This window comes from Leucoraja erinacea, chromosome 38 (assembly GCF_028641065.1).
Source record: "Leucoraja erinacea ecotype New England chromosome 38, Leri_hhj_1, whole genome shotgun sequence".
Lineage (NCBI taxonomy): Eukaryota > Metazoa > Chordata > Chondrichthyes > Rajiformes > Rajidae > Leucoraja > Leucoraja erinaceus.
Window position 1 is genome coordinate 4,179,037 of NC_073414.1, and position 12,150 is coordinate 4,191,186.

General features: G+C 46.7%; 1 protein-coding gene across 1 annotated transcript in view; it reads right to left on the reverse strand.

Moving 5' to 3' along the window:
* Positions 1–271, reverse strand: part of slc1a5 (solute carrier family 1 member 5) — a 31,450-nt gene extending 31,179 nt beyond the window's left edge. The window contains 1 exon segment of the mRNA XM_055663660.1: positions 2–271. Within this exon segment, the coding sequence (XP_055519635.1) occupies positions 2–92 (91 nt within the window). The 5' untranslated portion in view covers positions 93–271.
* Between the last annotated feature and the right edge of the window lie 11,879 nt (positions 272–12,150).

The following is a 12,150-nucleotide window of genomic DNA, read 5'->3' on the forward strand; positions in this document are numbered from 1 at the left end:
TTGTCGCCGTTGGCGGCACTCTTCTTATTGTCCGGGTAAATGTCGCCGTTGGAGGTGCCGTTCGGCTGATCCTCGTCTCTCGTTGTAGCCATGATCAAACACCTTCCGAATTCACCGCTGCCTGGACGCCTGTGCTTGAGTAGTGTGTGTGTGTGTGTGTACTCTCACTTCCAGTGGAGCTATCCACAGAGGAGCTCGACCAAGCACATGCGGAGTCAATAGTAAATGGGACAGGCTAGGCCAGTTGTTCTGCAGTTATAGAGGAGCAAGCCGTGTTCAGAGGGGGGAGTGTCGCTATTTGTCATGTCCGGTCTGCGCACAAAGTCTCTCGCCTCTCTGGGCGTGGAAACCAAAGATCCTATAGGAACAGTGTGTTGAAACAGTTCTGCTTATTGCATCAGGACCCGAGGAACTAGTTATACACAGAAAAAATGAGACATCTTTTCGTAGTCGCACGACACCCACTCCCCTCTCACCACCTGCCTGCCAGCCTGCCAGCTTTCCAGTAAACCCCCCACATCCACCCCAACTACAATCCCCCTAAACGGGTTCTTCAAGATTCAAGAGACTTTATTCAATAGTCAATAGTCTATTTAATTGTCATTTGGACCCCTGGAGGTCCAAATGAAATGCCGTTTCTGCAGCCATACATTACACACAAATAGACCCCAGACACAACATAATTTACATTTTACATAAACATCCATCACATAGCTGTGATGATTGTCATGTGTCCCACATAGGACAATGCAATTCTTGCTTTGCTTCAGCACAACAGAACATAGTAGGCACACAAAAGTGCTGGAGAAACTCAGCGGGTGCAGCAGCATCTATGGAGCGAAGGAAATAGGCAAAAAGAAGAAGGGCTTCTTTAAGAGCTTCTTTAAGGGTTTCTTGGGATAATTGCCACTTTAAATTGCCTTTCTGCGGCAGAGAATTCCACAGATGTGTGAAAAAAAAAATTCTCATCTCGGTCCTAAAAGACTTCCCCCTTATCCTTAAACTGTGACCCCTTGTTCTCATCTTATACCCCTCATTAAAAACTATCGTATTTCATTGTGAAAGGCGATAAAAACTGCATCCATTTTTTTTGGATTAAGGTATGCATGTAAACAAACATTCTCTATAATAAAATGTATAATCACTAGAATCAAATCAATAAAGTATCCATTAGCTCACAAGTCACATGTCAAGTCACATTTATTTATATAGCACATTTAAAAAAATCTCCATTAAATAAATAATCCAATTTTAAAGGTATTTAAACAGGTACATACATAGGAAGACAAAAGTGCCAGAGAAACTCAGCGGGTGCAGCAGCATCTATGGAGCGAAGGAAATAGGCAACGTTTCGGGACGAAACGTTGCCTATTTCCTTCGATCCATAGATGCTGCTGCACCCGCTGAGTTTCTCCAGCATTTTTGTGTATCTTTGATTTTCCAGCATCTGCAGTTCCTTCTTGAACATAGTAGGCATTGACTACAGAACAGATCAGTGTGTCCATACACCATTGTATAAATATATGCACACATGAATAAATAAATTGATAAAGTGCAAATAACAGATAATGGGTTATTAATAATCAGAGTTTTGTCCGAGCCAGGTTTAATAGCCTGATGGCTGTGGGGAAGTAGCTATTCCTGAACCTGGTTGTTGCAGTTTTCAGGCTCTAGGGGGTCCTTGTACATCAGTCTATGAAAGTAAGCATGCAGGTACAGCAGGCAGTGAAGAAAGCAAATGGCATGTTGGCCTTTATAACAAGAGGAGTCGAGTATAGGAGCAAAGAGGTCCTTCTGCAGTTGTACAGAGCCCTAGTGAGACCACATCTGGAGTATTGTGTGCAGTTTTGGTCCCCTAATTTGAGGAAGGACATTCTTGCTATTGAGGGAGTGCAGCGTAGGTTTACAAGGTTAATTCCCGGGATGGCGGGACTGTCATATGCTGAGAGAATGGAGCAGCTGGGCTTGTACAATGTGGAGTTTAGAAGGATGAGAGGTGATCTCATTGAAACATATAAGATTGTTAAGGGTTCGGACACGCTAGAGACAGGAAACATGTTCCCGATGTTGGGGGAGTCCAGAACCGGGGGCCACACAGTTTAAGAATAAGGGGCAAGCCATTTAGAACGGAGACGAGGAAACACTTTTTCTCACAGTGAGTGGTGAGTCTGTGGAATTCTCTGCCTCAGAGGGCGGTGGAGGCCGGTTCTCTGGATGCTTTCAAGAGAGAGTGGGATAGGGCTCTTAAAAATAGCAGAGTCAGGGGATATGAGGAGAAGGCAGGAACGGGGTACTGATTGGGGATGATCAGCCATTGAATGGCGGTGCTGGCTCGAAGGGCCGAATGGCCTAGTCCTGCACCTATTGTCTATTGTCGCCTATCCCCATGTCCTTCAGAGAGGCTGCCTGACCCGCTGAGTTACTCCAGCACTCTGTGTCCTTTAGTGTTTTATTGTTATGTGTCGCTGAACCGAATAATGTAATTCTTATTTGCAGCTGCAGCATAACAGGTCTGTAAATCCGGCACTTAATAGATCATGTGGTGAATAAATGAAAAAAACATTTAATTAAAACAAAACAATAGAAGTCAATAATAAATCCCAATATAATTCCCTTGTACTAAAACCCAGGTAGATTAGAATTTAGTAGAATTTAGAAATTAGAATTTAATTTAGTTGGGGACCGTTGTGTTCAGTAGCTTGTGTGGGGAATAACTGCAGATGCTGGTTTAAATGGAAGGTAGACTCAAAATGCTGGAGTAACTCAGCGGGACAGGCAGCATCTCTGGAGAGAAGGAATGGGTGACGTTTCGGGTCGAGACCCTTCTTCAGATTTCAAAGTAACGTGATGGTTCGTGTTAAGAAGCTGTTCCTGAACCAGGATGTTACAGTTTTCAGACTCCTACGACTTCTTCCGATGGATGGCTGGAATCAATGGCGACTTCTCCCGCCCGAGCTGCGGAGTCGAAGAGCTCCTGGAGCGGGGCCTAACATCACCGCCCCGCGCGGCTTGGAATGGCTGCAGGACTCTGCGAGCGCACGCCGGGGGCTCTAACACCAAGACCCGGTGTGCGATCTTGCTCCACCCGGCGTGGCTTTAATGGCCGCGGGACAATCGCCATCGCCAGCCGGGGGCTTTGACTTTGACTCTGACATCGGGGGGGGGGGGGAGAGTGCAGTGGAGAGATAAGTTTTTTTTGGCCTTCCATCACAGCAATGTGATGGATGTTTATGTAAAATGTAAATTATGTTGTATCTGGGGTCTATTTGTTTGTAATGTATGGCTGCAGAAACGGCATTTCGTTTGGACCTCAAGGGGTCCAAATGACAATTAAATTGACTATTGACTATTGACTATGATGCAAGGAGTTTGGCAATTGATAGGTGGATACGGGGGAGGGGTTTCTTTGGCATATGGATAAACAGAGGCGAGAGGTGAAAAGGAGGCTACAGGGGGTACTGTAAAGAGAGAAACTGAAGCTAGTGGGAGGGATCTGGTGGAAGGAGAAGAGGAAAGGGGGGGGGTGGGGGGGGGGGGGGGGGGGGGGGGGGGGGGGGGGGGGGGGGGGGGGGGGGGGGGGGGGGGGGGGGGGGGGGGGGATAAACAGGTGCGCACCAGAGTAGGGCATGGGGAAGTGAGGGGGGGGGGGTGAAAGGGGGCAGGATTTGTCACACTGCGGACAGCTTGATTGCAATCACGTATTGTCTTTCCGCTGACTGGTTAACGCGCAACAAAATAGGTACACGGAGTCCCTTGCCCAGAGTAGGTGAATCGAAGACCAGAGGACATAGGTTTATGGTGAAGGGGAAAATATTTAATAGGAATCTGAGGGGTAACCTTTTCACACAAAGGGTGGTGGGTGTGTGGAACGAGCTGCCAGAGGAGGTAGTTGAGGCAGGGACTATCCCAATGTTGAAGACACTGATAGACAGGTACATGGATAGGCCAGGTTTGGAGGGATATGGGCCAAATGCGGGCAGGTGGGACTAGTGTAGCTGGGACATTTTGGCCAGTGTGGCAAGTTGGGCAAGTTGGCATGTTTCCATTCTGTATCACTCTATAACTCTTTAACAAAAACATACTCGGTCAAGTCAAGTCAAGTCAAGTCAAGTCAAGTTTATTTGTCACATACTCATACGAGATGTGCAGTGAAATGAAAGTGGCAATGCTCGCGGAACAACAAAACAACCAAACAAATTATAAACACAACCATAACACACATATTATTTTACATAATAAATAATAGAAGGAAAAACGTTCTGTAGAGTTAGTCCCTGGTGAGAAAGGCGTTTACAGTCCGAATTGCCTCTGGGAAGAAACTCCTTCTCAACCTCTCCGTTCTCACTGCATGGCAACGGAGGCGTTTGCCTGACCGTAGCGGCTGGAACAGTCCGTTGCAGGGGTGGAAGGGGTCTCCCATGATTTTGTTTGCTCTGGAGTTGCACCTCCTGTTGTATAGTTCCTGCAGGGGGGTGAGTGAAGTTCCCATAGTGGTACATGTGACATTAAACTTATGACTAATGGCTGCCTTAAATTGGACAATTCAATGTTCATATTCAGATTCAGATTCAGATTCAGAAAACTTTATTTTCTGTCATAACAGAAAATCTTCTTTGACGTGGCTCAACATACAGACAGGACAATGTACTGATAAGCAGTCATACAGCACAGATTTCTGCGAGCACACACAGTGCGAATCGATCTTAAAAGCAAATATAAAGATTAAAAACTGTAAAAATAGACACGATAAAAGTTGTGGATACGTGTAAAGTGACAATGCGTCAGGGTTAATTTGTCCATTATTCATTTTGTATTTAAGCTGTTTATGGCAATGGGTACGAATGAGTTTTTGTGGATGTTTTTCTTGGATAGGGGGACTTTATATTGGCGGCCTGATGGCAGAAGTTGGAAATACTTGGGTTAGAAGCTACCCAAACAGAATGTTATGTGCTGATCCTCCAATATTCTTTGATTTGGCCTCTCTGCATCCTCCTTGCTGTAGTTAACATTGCATAACATTGACTACATACACACAGCTTCTAGTCAGCCCTGGGTAGGAGATGAAGCTCTTGGGAGCGATAAAATGGTGATGTGTACATTCAAATTGTAACGAGGTAACAGGAAGGAAAGCAGTCGACCGATGTGCTTTCCTTTCGGGCTGTTTCATCTCCATCTCCATCTCCTCCCCTGTTTTATCTCCCCTCCCTCCCCCCCCCTCCCCATCTGCAAAGATCCGTGAATGAAACCCACGTCAATAGTTGCCTCGTGATTGCAATCCTTGCTGCCCCTGTGGAAAGCAAATTACACCGTGGCCATAAACTATTCATTGAGCCTGTCGTGACACAGAGACAGTGTGTGACTGGAATCACACATCAGTAGCCATGAAAATTTGCCATTATAATTCCATTTTCCCTTTGGAAGCAGTTATTTAGGATCAAAAACACTTAAAAAAAAAAAGCATGTGAGCTGACTACAATTCTAATTGCTCTATTAAGCAGTAAAGATTTTTGTATGCCTTGTGACATTTTCAAGAATTGATTTAACTAACAGCATATAAATTGATTGATTGATTATTTTTCATTATACTGTGGGCTTCATAATTTTCATCAGAATATGTATGTACACAAATCATCGAAAGATGTTAGAGCTTTGGAATTTATAACATAGACTTTTATGTGATAAATATGATGTTAAGTTAAACTGATCACCTCTGCCAGCATGTGATCCATATCCCTCCATTCCAAGCATATTCACACGTCTTTCAAAAAGTCTCTTAAACGCCACTATCATATCTAATAATAATAAGAATACATTTTATTTATGGGCGCCTTTCAAGAGTCTCAAGGACACCTTACAAAAGTTTAGCAGGTAGAGGAAAAACATGTAAGGGGAATGAAATAAATAGTAGAGACATGACTAGTACACAAAGTAAAGACAGAATTCAATTCAAAACACAATACGAGGCAATTCATGCACAGATGAAAAGGGAGGGGGACATGGGGCTAAGGAAAGGCAGAGATGAAGAGATGGGTCTTGAGGCGGGACTGGAAGATGGTGAGGGGCACGGAATTGCGGATCAGTTGGGGGAGGGAGTTCCAGAGCCTGGGAGCTGCCCTGGAGAAGGCTCTGTCCCCAAAACTGCGGAGGTTGGACTTGTGGATGGAGAGGAGACCGGCTGATGTGGATCTGAGGGACCGTGAGGGTTGGTAGGGGGAGAGGAGGTCAGTGAGATATGGGGGGGGGGGAAGATGGTGGAGGGCTTTGTAGGTGAGGACCAGGATTTTGCAGTTGATCCGGTGGGAGATGGGAAGCCAGTGAAGTTGTTTGCGTCCAAAACCAACCCCGGCAGCACTTTCCAAGCACCCACCACCATCTGTATTAAAAAAACAAACCCCTATACATCTCTATTAAACATTGTCCCTCTGACCTTAAACCATGCCCTCTCATCTTCGACATTCCCACTCTGGGAATAAGGTTATAGGAATGCAAAGGAACCAGACTGATGGAGGTTGTTCGCATGTCAGTCAGCATCTGTGCAGGGAGAAGGATAGGAGATGTTTCGGTTTGGGTTCAATAGATAATAGACAATAGGTCTATAACGGAACTGGAAAATGGAAGATAGACAAAAATGCTGGAGAAACTCAGCGGGTGAGGCAGCATCTATGGAGCGAAGGAAATAGGTGGCATTTCGGGTCGAGACCCTTCTTCAGAAGAAGGGTCTGAAGAAAGGTCTCAACCCGAAATGTCACCTATTCCTTTGGTCCATAGATGCTGCCTTACCCGCTGAGTTTCTCCAGCATTTTTGTCTTCCTTGGAAGTGGAAGTGGAAGGCGGTAGGTTCAGGGAGGAGCACTTTGACGGTCTTGAGCAGGTCAGCAATAAGAAGGGAGAGGGTGTTAGATATCATGGTATGTGTAAATTTCCGGGGCCAGTTGATATCCAACCCAGGATGTCCTGGAGAGAAGGGATGAGTTAGCTGGGGGCCTGACAGCGAGGGAGGGAGGGAGAGAGGGAGAGAGGGAGACAGTGACTTTGGGACTCCACCTTTAGCCTGAGCCTCTGACATACTGGTCTAGTTCTGAGGCTGTTGCAAAGCAGCACTGAGGTTGCATCAGCCTCACGACTGATTATCTTCTCAGATTCAGATTCAGATTTTTTTCAGATTCAATTTAATTGTCATTGTCAGTGTACAGTACAGAGACAACGAAATGCATTATCACCAGCTAAATTAATGCAGAGAAGTGCAAAGTATTTCAATTTCAGAAGATACCCTGGGCCAGGAAGTTCACCATGAATGGTACGTCTCTGGGGAATGTTGTAGAGGCCAGGAAGCTGTGAGTGTGAGCATTAAAGTTCCCTGAAAGTGGTGTCGCAACTAGATAGTGTGGTCAAGAAGGCTTTCGGTACATTGGCCTTCATCAGTCAGGGAATTGAGAATAGAAGTTGGGATGTAATAACAAGGAACTGCAGATGCTGGTTATATCAAAGAAAAATCCAAAGTGCAGGAGTAACATCAGGTCAGGCAGCATCTCTGCACAACACAGATGTGACATTTTGGGTTGGGACCCTTCTTCAGACATTGCTGTAGCTGAGGCAGGTACTCTAACAGCATTTAAAAAACACCTGGACAGGTACATAGGTAGAGTAGAGGGATATGGGCCATATGCGGGCCAGTTAGACTAGCTTAGATGGGGGCACCTTGGTCAACATGAACAAGTTGGGATGTGCTATATGACTCTACCTGGATAGAGTGAAAGTGGAGAGGATATTTCCACTAGTGGGAGAGTCTAGGATCAGAGGTCATCACCTCAGAATTAAAGGACGTTCCTTTAGGAAGGAGAGAAGGAGTAATTTATTTGGAGGGTGATCTGTGGAATTCATTGCCACAGAAGGCTGTGGAGGCCAAGTCAATGGATATTTTTACAGCAGAGATAGATAGATTCTTGATTAGTACGAGTGTCAGGGGTTATGGGGAGAAGGCAGGAGCATGGGGTTAAGAGGGAAAGATAAATCAGCCATGATTGAATGGCGGAATGGACTTGATGGGCCGAATGGCCTAAATTCTGTTCCTATCACTTTTTTTAATGACTCTAAAACATATTTCTCTTGTGCTTCATTGCCACTTCACTGCTTGGGGCCATGGGGAAAGGTGTGGTATCAAGATCATTTAGTCTTAAGGGCCTGTCCCACTTGGGCGTCATTTGTGCGTCATTTAGGCGACATCACTTACGCGTCACAACGCACAACGCACGCGTTTTGACACGCACGTGATGCGTGCATGGCGTGCATTACGCGCGCATGGTGCATGGTGATGCAGGCAGTAATGCGCGACGCCCCAGGGTTTTGGGATTCACAAAATCTTCGCTCGCTACCTGCATGACACGCAAATAACATCCAAGTGGGACAGGCCCTTTAGGCATAGTCTTGAAAAACCAAGGAAGCGCTGAAGCAGCCATGGCGTTTCTCTGAACATTTTAGTTCCTTGATTTAGCGTAGTTTTACCCATTGATGTGTTTCGTGCCACCAACTGATTCTTCAGCTTTGGTTCCAATGTTCCAGTTTTATGCAGCTTATCAGGGAGATTATTACTAGTGTTTAAGAAGGAACTGCAGATGCTGGAGAATCGAAGGTTACACAAAAAAGCTGGAGAAATTCAGCGGGTGCAGCAGCATCTATGGAGCGAAGGAAATAGGCAACGTTTCGGGCCGAAACCCTTCTTCAGACTGATCGGGGGCGGGGGTGGGTGGGGACAAGAAAGGAAAAAGGAGGAGTAGCCAGAAGGCTGGGGGATGGGAGGAGACAGCAGGGGGGCTGAGGAAGGGGAGGAGACAGCAAGGACTAACAAAATTGGGAGAATTCGATGTTCATGCCCCCAGGATGCAGACTCCCCAAACGGAATATGAGGTGCTGTTCCTCCAATTTCCGGTGCTGCTCGCTGTGGCCATGGAGGAGACCCAGGACAGAGAGGTCGGATGGGGAATGGGAGGGGGAGTTGAAGTGCTGAGCCACCGGGAGGTCAGCTTGGTTATTGCGGACCCAGCGGAGGTGTTCGGCGAAACGATCGCCCAACCTCCGCTTGGTCTCACCGATATAGATCTGCTGACATCTAGAGCAGCGGACGCAATAGATGAGGTTGGAAGAGATGCAGGTAAACCTCTGTCGCACCTGGAACGATTGCTTGGGTCCTTGAACGGAGTCGAGGGGGGAGGTAAAGGGACAAGTGTTGCATCTCTTGCGGTTGCAAGGGAAAGTGCCCGGGGAGGGGGGGTGGTACGAGAGGGAAGGGAAGAATTGACAAGGGAGTTATGGAGGGAGCGGTCTTTGCGGAAGGCAGATATGGGGGGAGATGGGAAGATGTGGCGAGTAGTGGGGTCACGTAGGAGGTGGCGAAACTGACGGAGGATTATTTTTTGTATGTGACGGCTGGTGGGGTGAAAGGTGAGGACTAGGGGGACTCGGCCCTTGTTGCGAGTGGGGGGATGGGGAGAGAGAGCAGTGTTGCGGGGTATGGAAGAGACCCTGGTGCGAGCCTCATTTATGGTGGAGGAGGGGAACCCCCGTTCCCTGAATAATGAGGACATTTCAGATGTCCTGGTGTGGAACGCCTCATATTACTATTACTAGTGCCTTGTTGCAACTCAGCATCTTGTAAATAAACACCACTCTCATGACTTTTCAGCCTGAATTCAATAGTATCACAATGAAAATGGACAAGAAGCCTTCAGTGAGCAAATTGTGGGAAAAAAAATTGCTTTGAGTCTCGTTACACAATATCCTATTTGCATTATATAAAGTTGCAAGTTTCCATAATAGAGCATTTATATGTCTTTACATATCTTCTAACTTATTGGCAAACAGTTCTAACTGTAATTTGAGGTAAAATAGAGAAGGCCTTTATTCCCATGAAGGGGAAGGGTGCCAAACTGAGTACTAAATAAATAAAACAAACGACTTGAATTTCTCATTAGTCAACTTTGTCAGAAGAGAGAACACAATGCCTGTTTTCACCTGCTACCTTGCATGCAAATTTTCTGGGAGCAGTGAGGATGCACTCATGGTCCATGTTGGCCAAAGGGCTTTAGACTAGAGACACAGCGTGGAAACAGGCCCTTCAGCCCACCGAGTCCGCGCCGACCAGCGATCACCCCGTACGCTAGCATTATCCGATGCACGAGGGACAATTTACAATTTACAGAAGCCAATGATACCACAAGCCTGTACGTCTTTGGAGCGTGGGAGGAAACCGGAGCACCTGGAGAAAACGCACCCGGTCACACGCGGAGAAGGTTCAAACTCCGTACAGACAGCACCCGTAGTCGGGATGAAACCCTGGTGTCTGATACTGTAAGGCAGCAACACTGTCCCCCTGTACCTATTATCCAAATATCTTTTAAATGATGTGACCATCATCAGCAGTCACTCAAAACGAGTGTGTCTGTCCTCTCATGGAGGACGCCTGTGCGTGACTTTGTTTAACGTGGGGAGACTGGTGCACAGACAGCCATCCCACGGTCCGTGACAGATCTGGGTCAGGATCCAGTGGCATGGAGTCCAAGACGACCGGAGACCCTTTTCTGCTGCAGCCTTCATCAGCCTTCCCAGCCGTTGTGACGCTCCACTAAGGTCAGCCATCGTCCTCCGCCTGTTCCTCCGTTGAGGTCTTGGTTGGATTGCTCTTTGTCAGAGACCTCTGCCTCGACCTTACCGCCATGGGTGGCCCTACCAGGAGCATAGCTCCAGACGGCATCGCTCTCAGGATCTCAGGTCCACACGAGCTTCTCCACCACGATAAGGTGGCAATCCACGGAGAATGTTAGACAATAGACAATAGACAATAGGTGCAGGAGCAGGCCATTTGGCCCTTCAAGCCCTTAACTACCTCCTCTGGCAGCTTATTGCATAGACCCACCACCCTCTGTGAGAAGGGTGACTAATATCATTTCTGCCCTTTCCAAGAAATGTCTTTGCAACATCAGAATCACTGCCCCTGAGGCAGACCGTTACTTCAGTGGAAAGCAGAAATGAAGGAAAGTAGGTCTTATGATCTAAATCACTGATCCTATTTTCGTACCAGCTTCATTCCATAAAAGGTTCAGGATGCAAAACTGAAATAACGAGTCTGTCTGAACCGTATTGTGTTTTCATATCAAGTGAAGATAGACACAAAAAGCTGGAGTAACTCATCGGGACCGGCAGCATCTCTAGAGAGATGGAATGGGAGGCCCTGACCACGGGGAACAATGGAGGAAGAGACTGACTTTGGTGCCTTCCACACACAGTGGGAAACTTTGATTCTGCTGGCTGTGTGTGGGATGTTTTATGTCAAACCCTATAGTGTGTTGTGTGGCCTTTTTTTAATTGTATGGCTGTATGGGAATTTCATTTCACTGTGCCATCTGGCACATGTGATGAATAAATGTATCTTGTATCTTGTATCTTGGATGGGGGTGGGAGATTACAACCTTCACGTGGTCCGCCCTGTTTCGACGAATGCACAATCAAGAAAGATCAAATAGAACAAGTTGTCCTACAACTTTAGACTGTGCATCCACATGCAAGAAGAATGGATAACTTTTCGGGTCGAGACCCTTCTTCAGACCCAATGCAGCCTTCTTCTGAAGAAGGGTCTCGACCCGAAAAGTCACCCATGCATACCCTTATCTCCAGAGATGTTGCCTGTTCCACTGAGTTAGTCCAGCTTCTGTTCAAACTGGTGTCCTGCAGATCCTTACTATGTGTTTTCATATCAACTGATCTGTGTTGAGCTAAAAATAAGGTGGCTGGTCTCAGTTAGTAGTGGTCAACAAGACTGATAAAAATAGCCCAAGGCCGGCCAGCCGTGGGTTCAGGTTAATGTAAAGCTGGTGGTGCAGTTTTGATCTTGACGTCTCTGTGTAGGTCAGTTCGAGAATAGACACCGGACATCAATCAAACTGCTGATTCATTGCAGAGGCCGAGGCTTTAAAGGGACGTGGCAAAAGTTGCAAAAGGTTCTCGATGTTGGGGGAGCCCAGAACCAGGGGCCACACACACAGTTTCAGAATAAGGGGTTGGCCATTTAGAACGGAGACGAGGAAACACTTTTTCTCCCACAGAGAGTTGCGAGTCTGTGGAATTCTCTGCCTCAGAGGGCGGTGGAGGCAGGTTCTC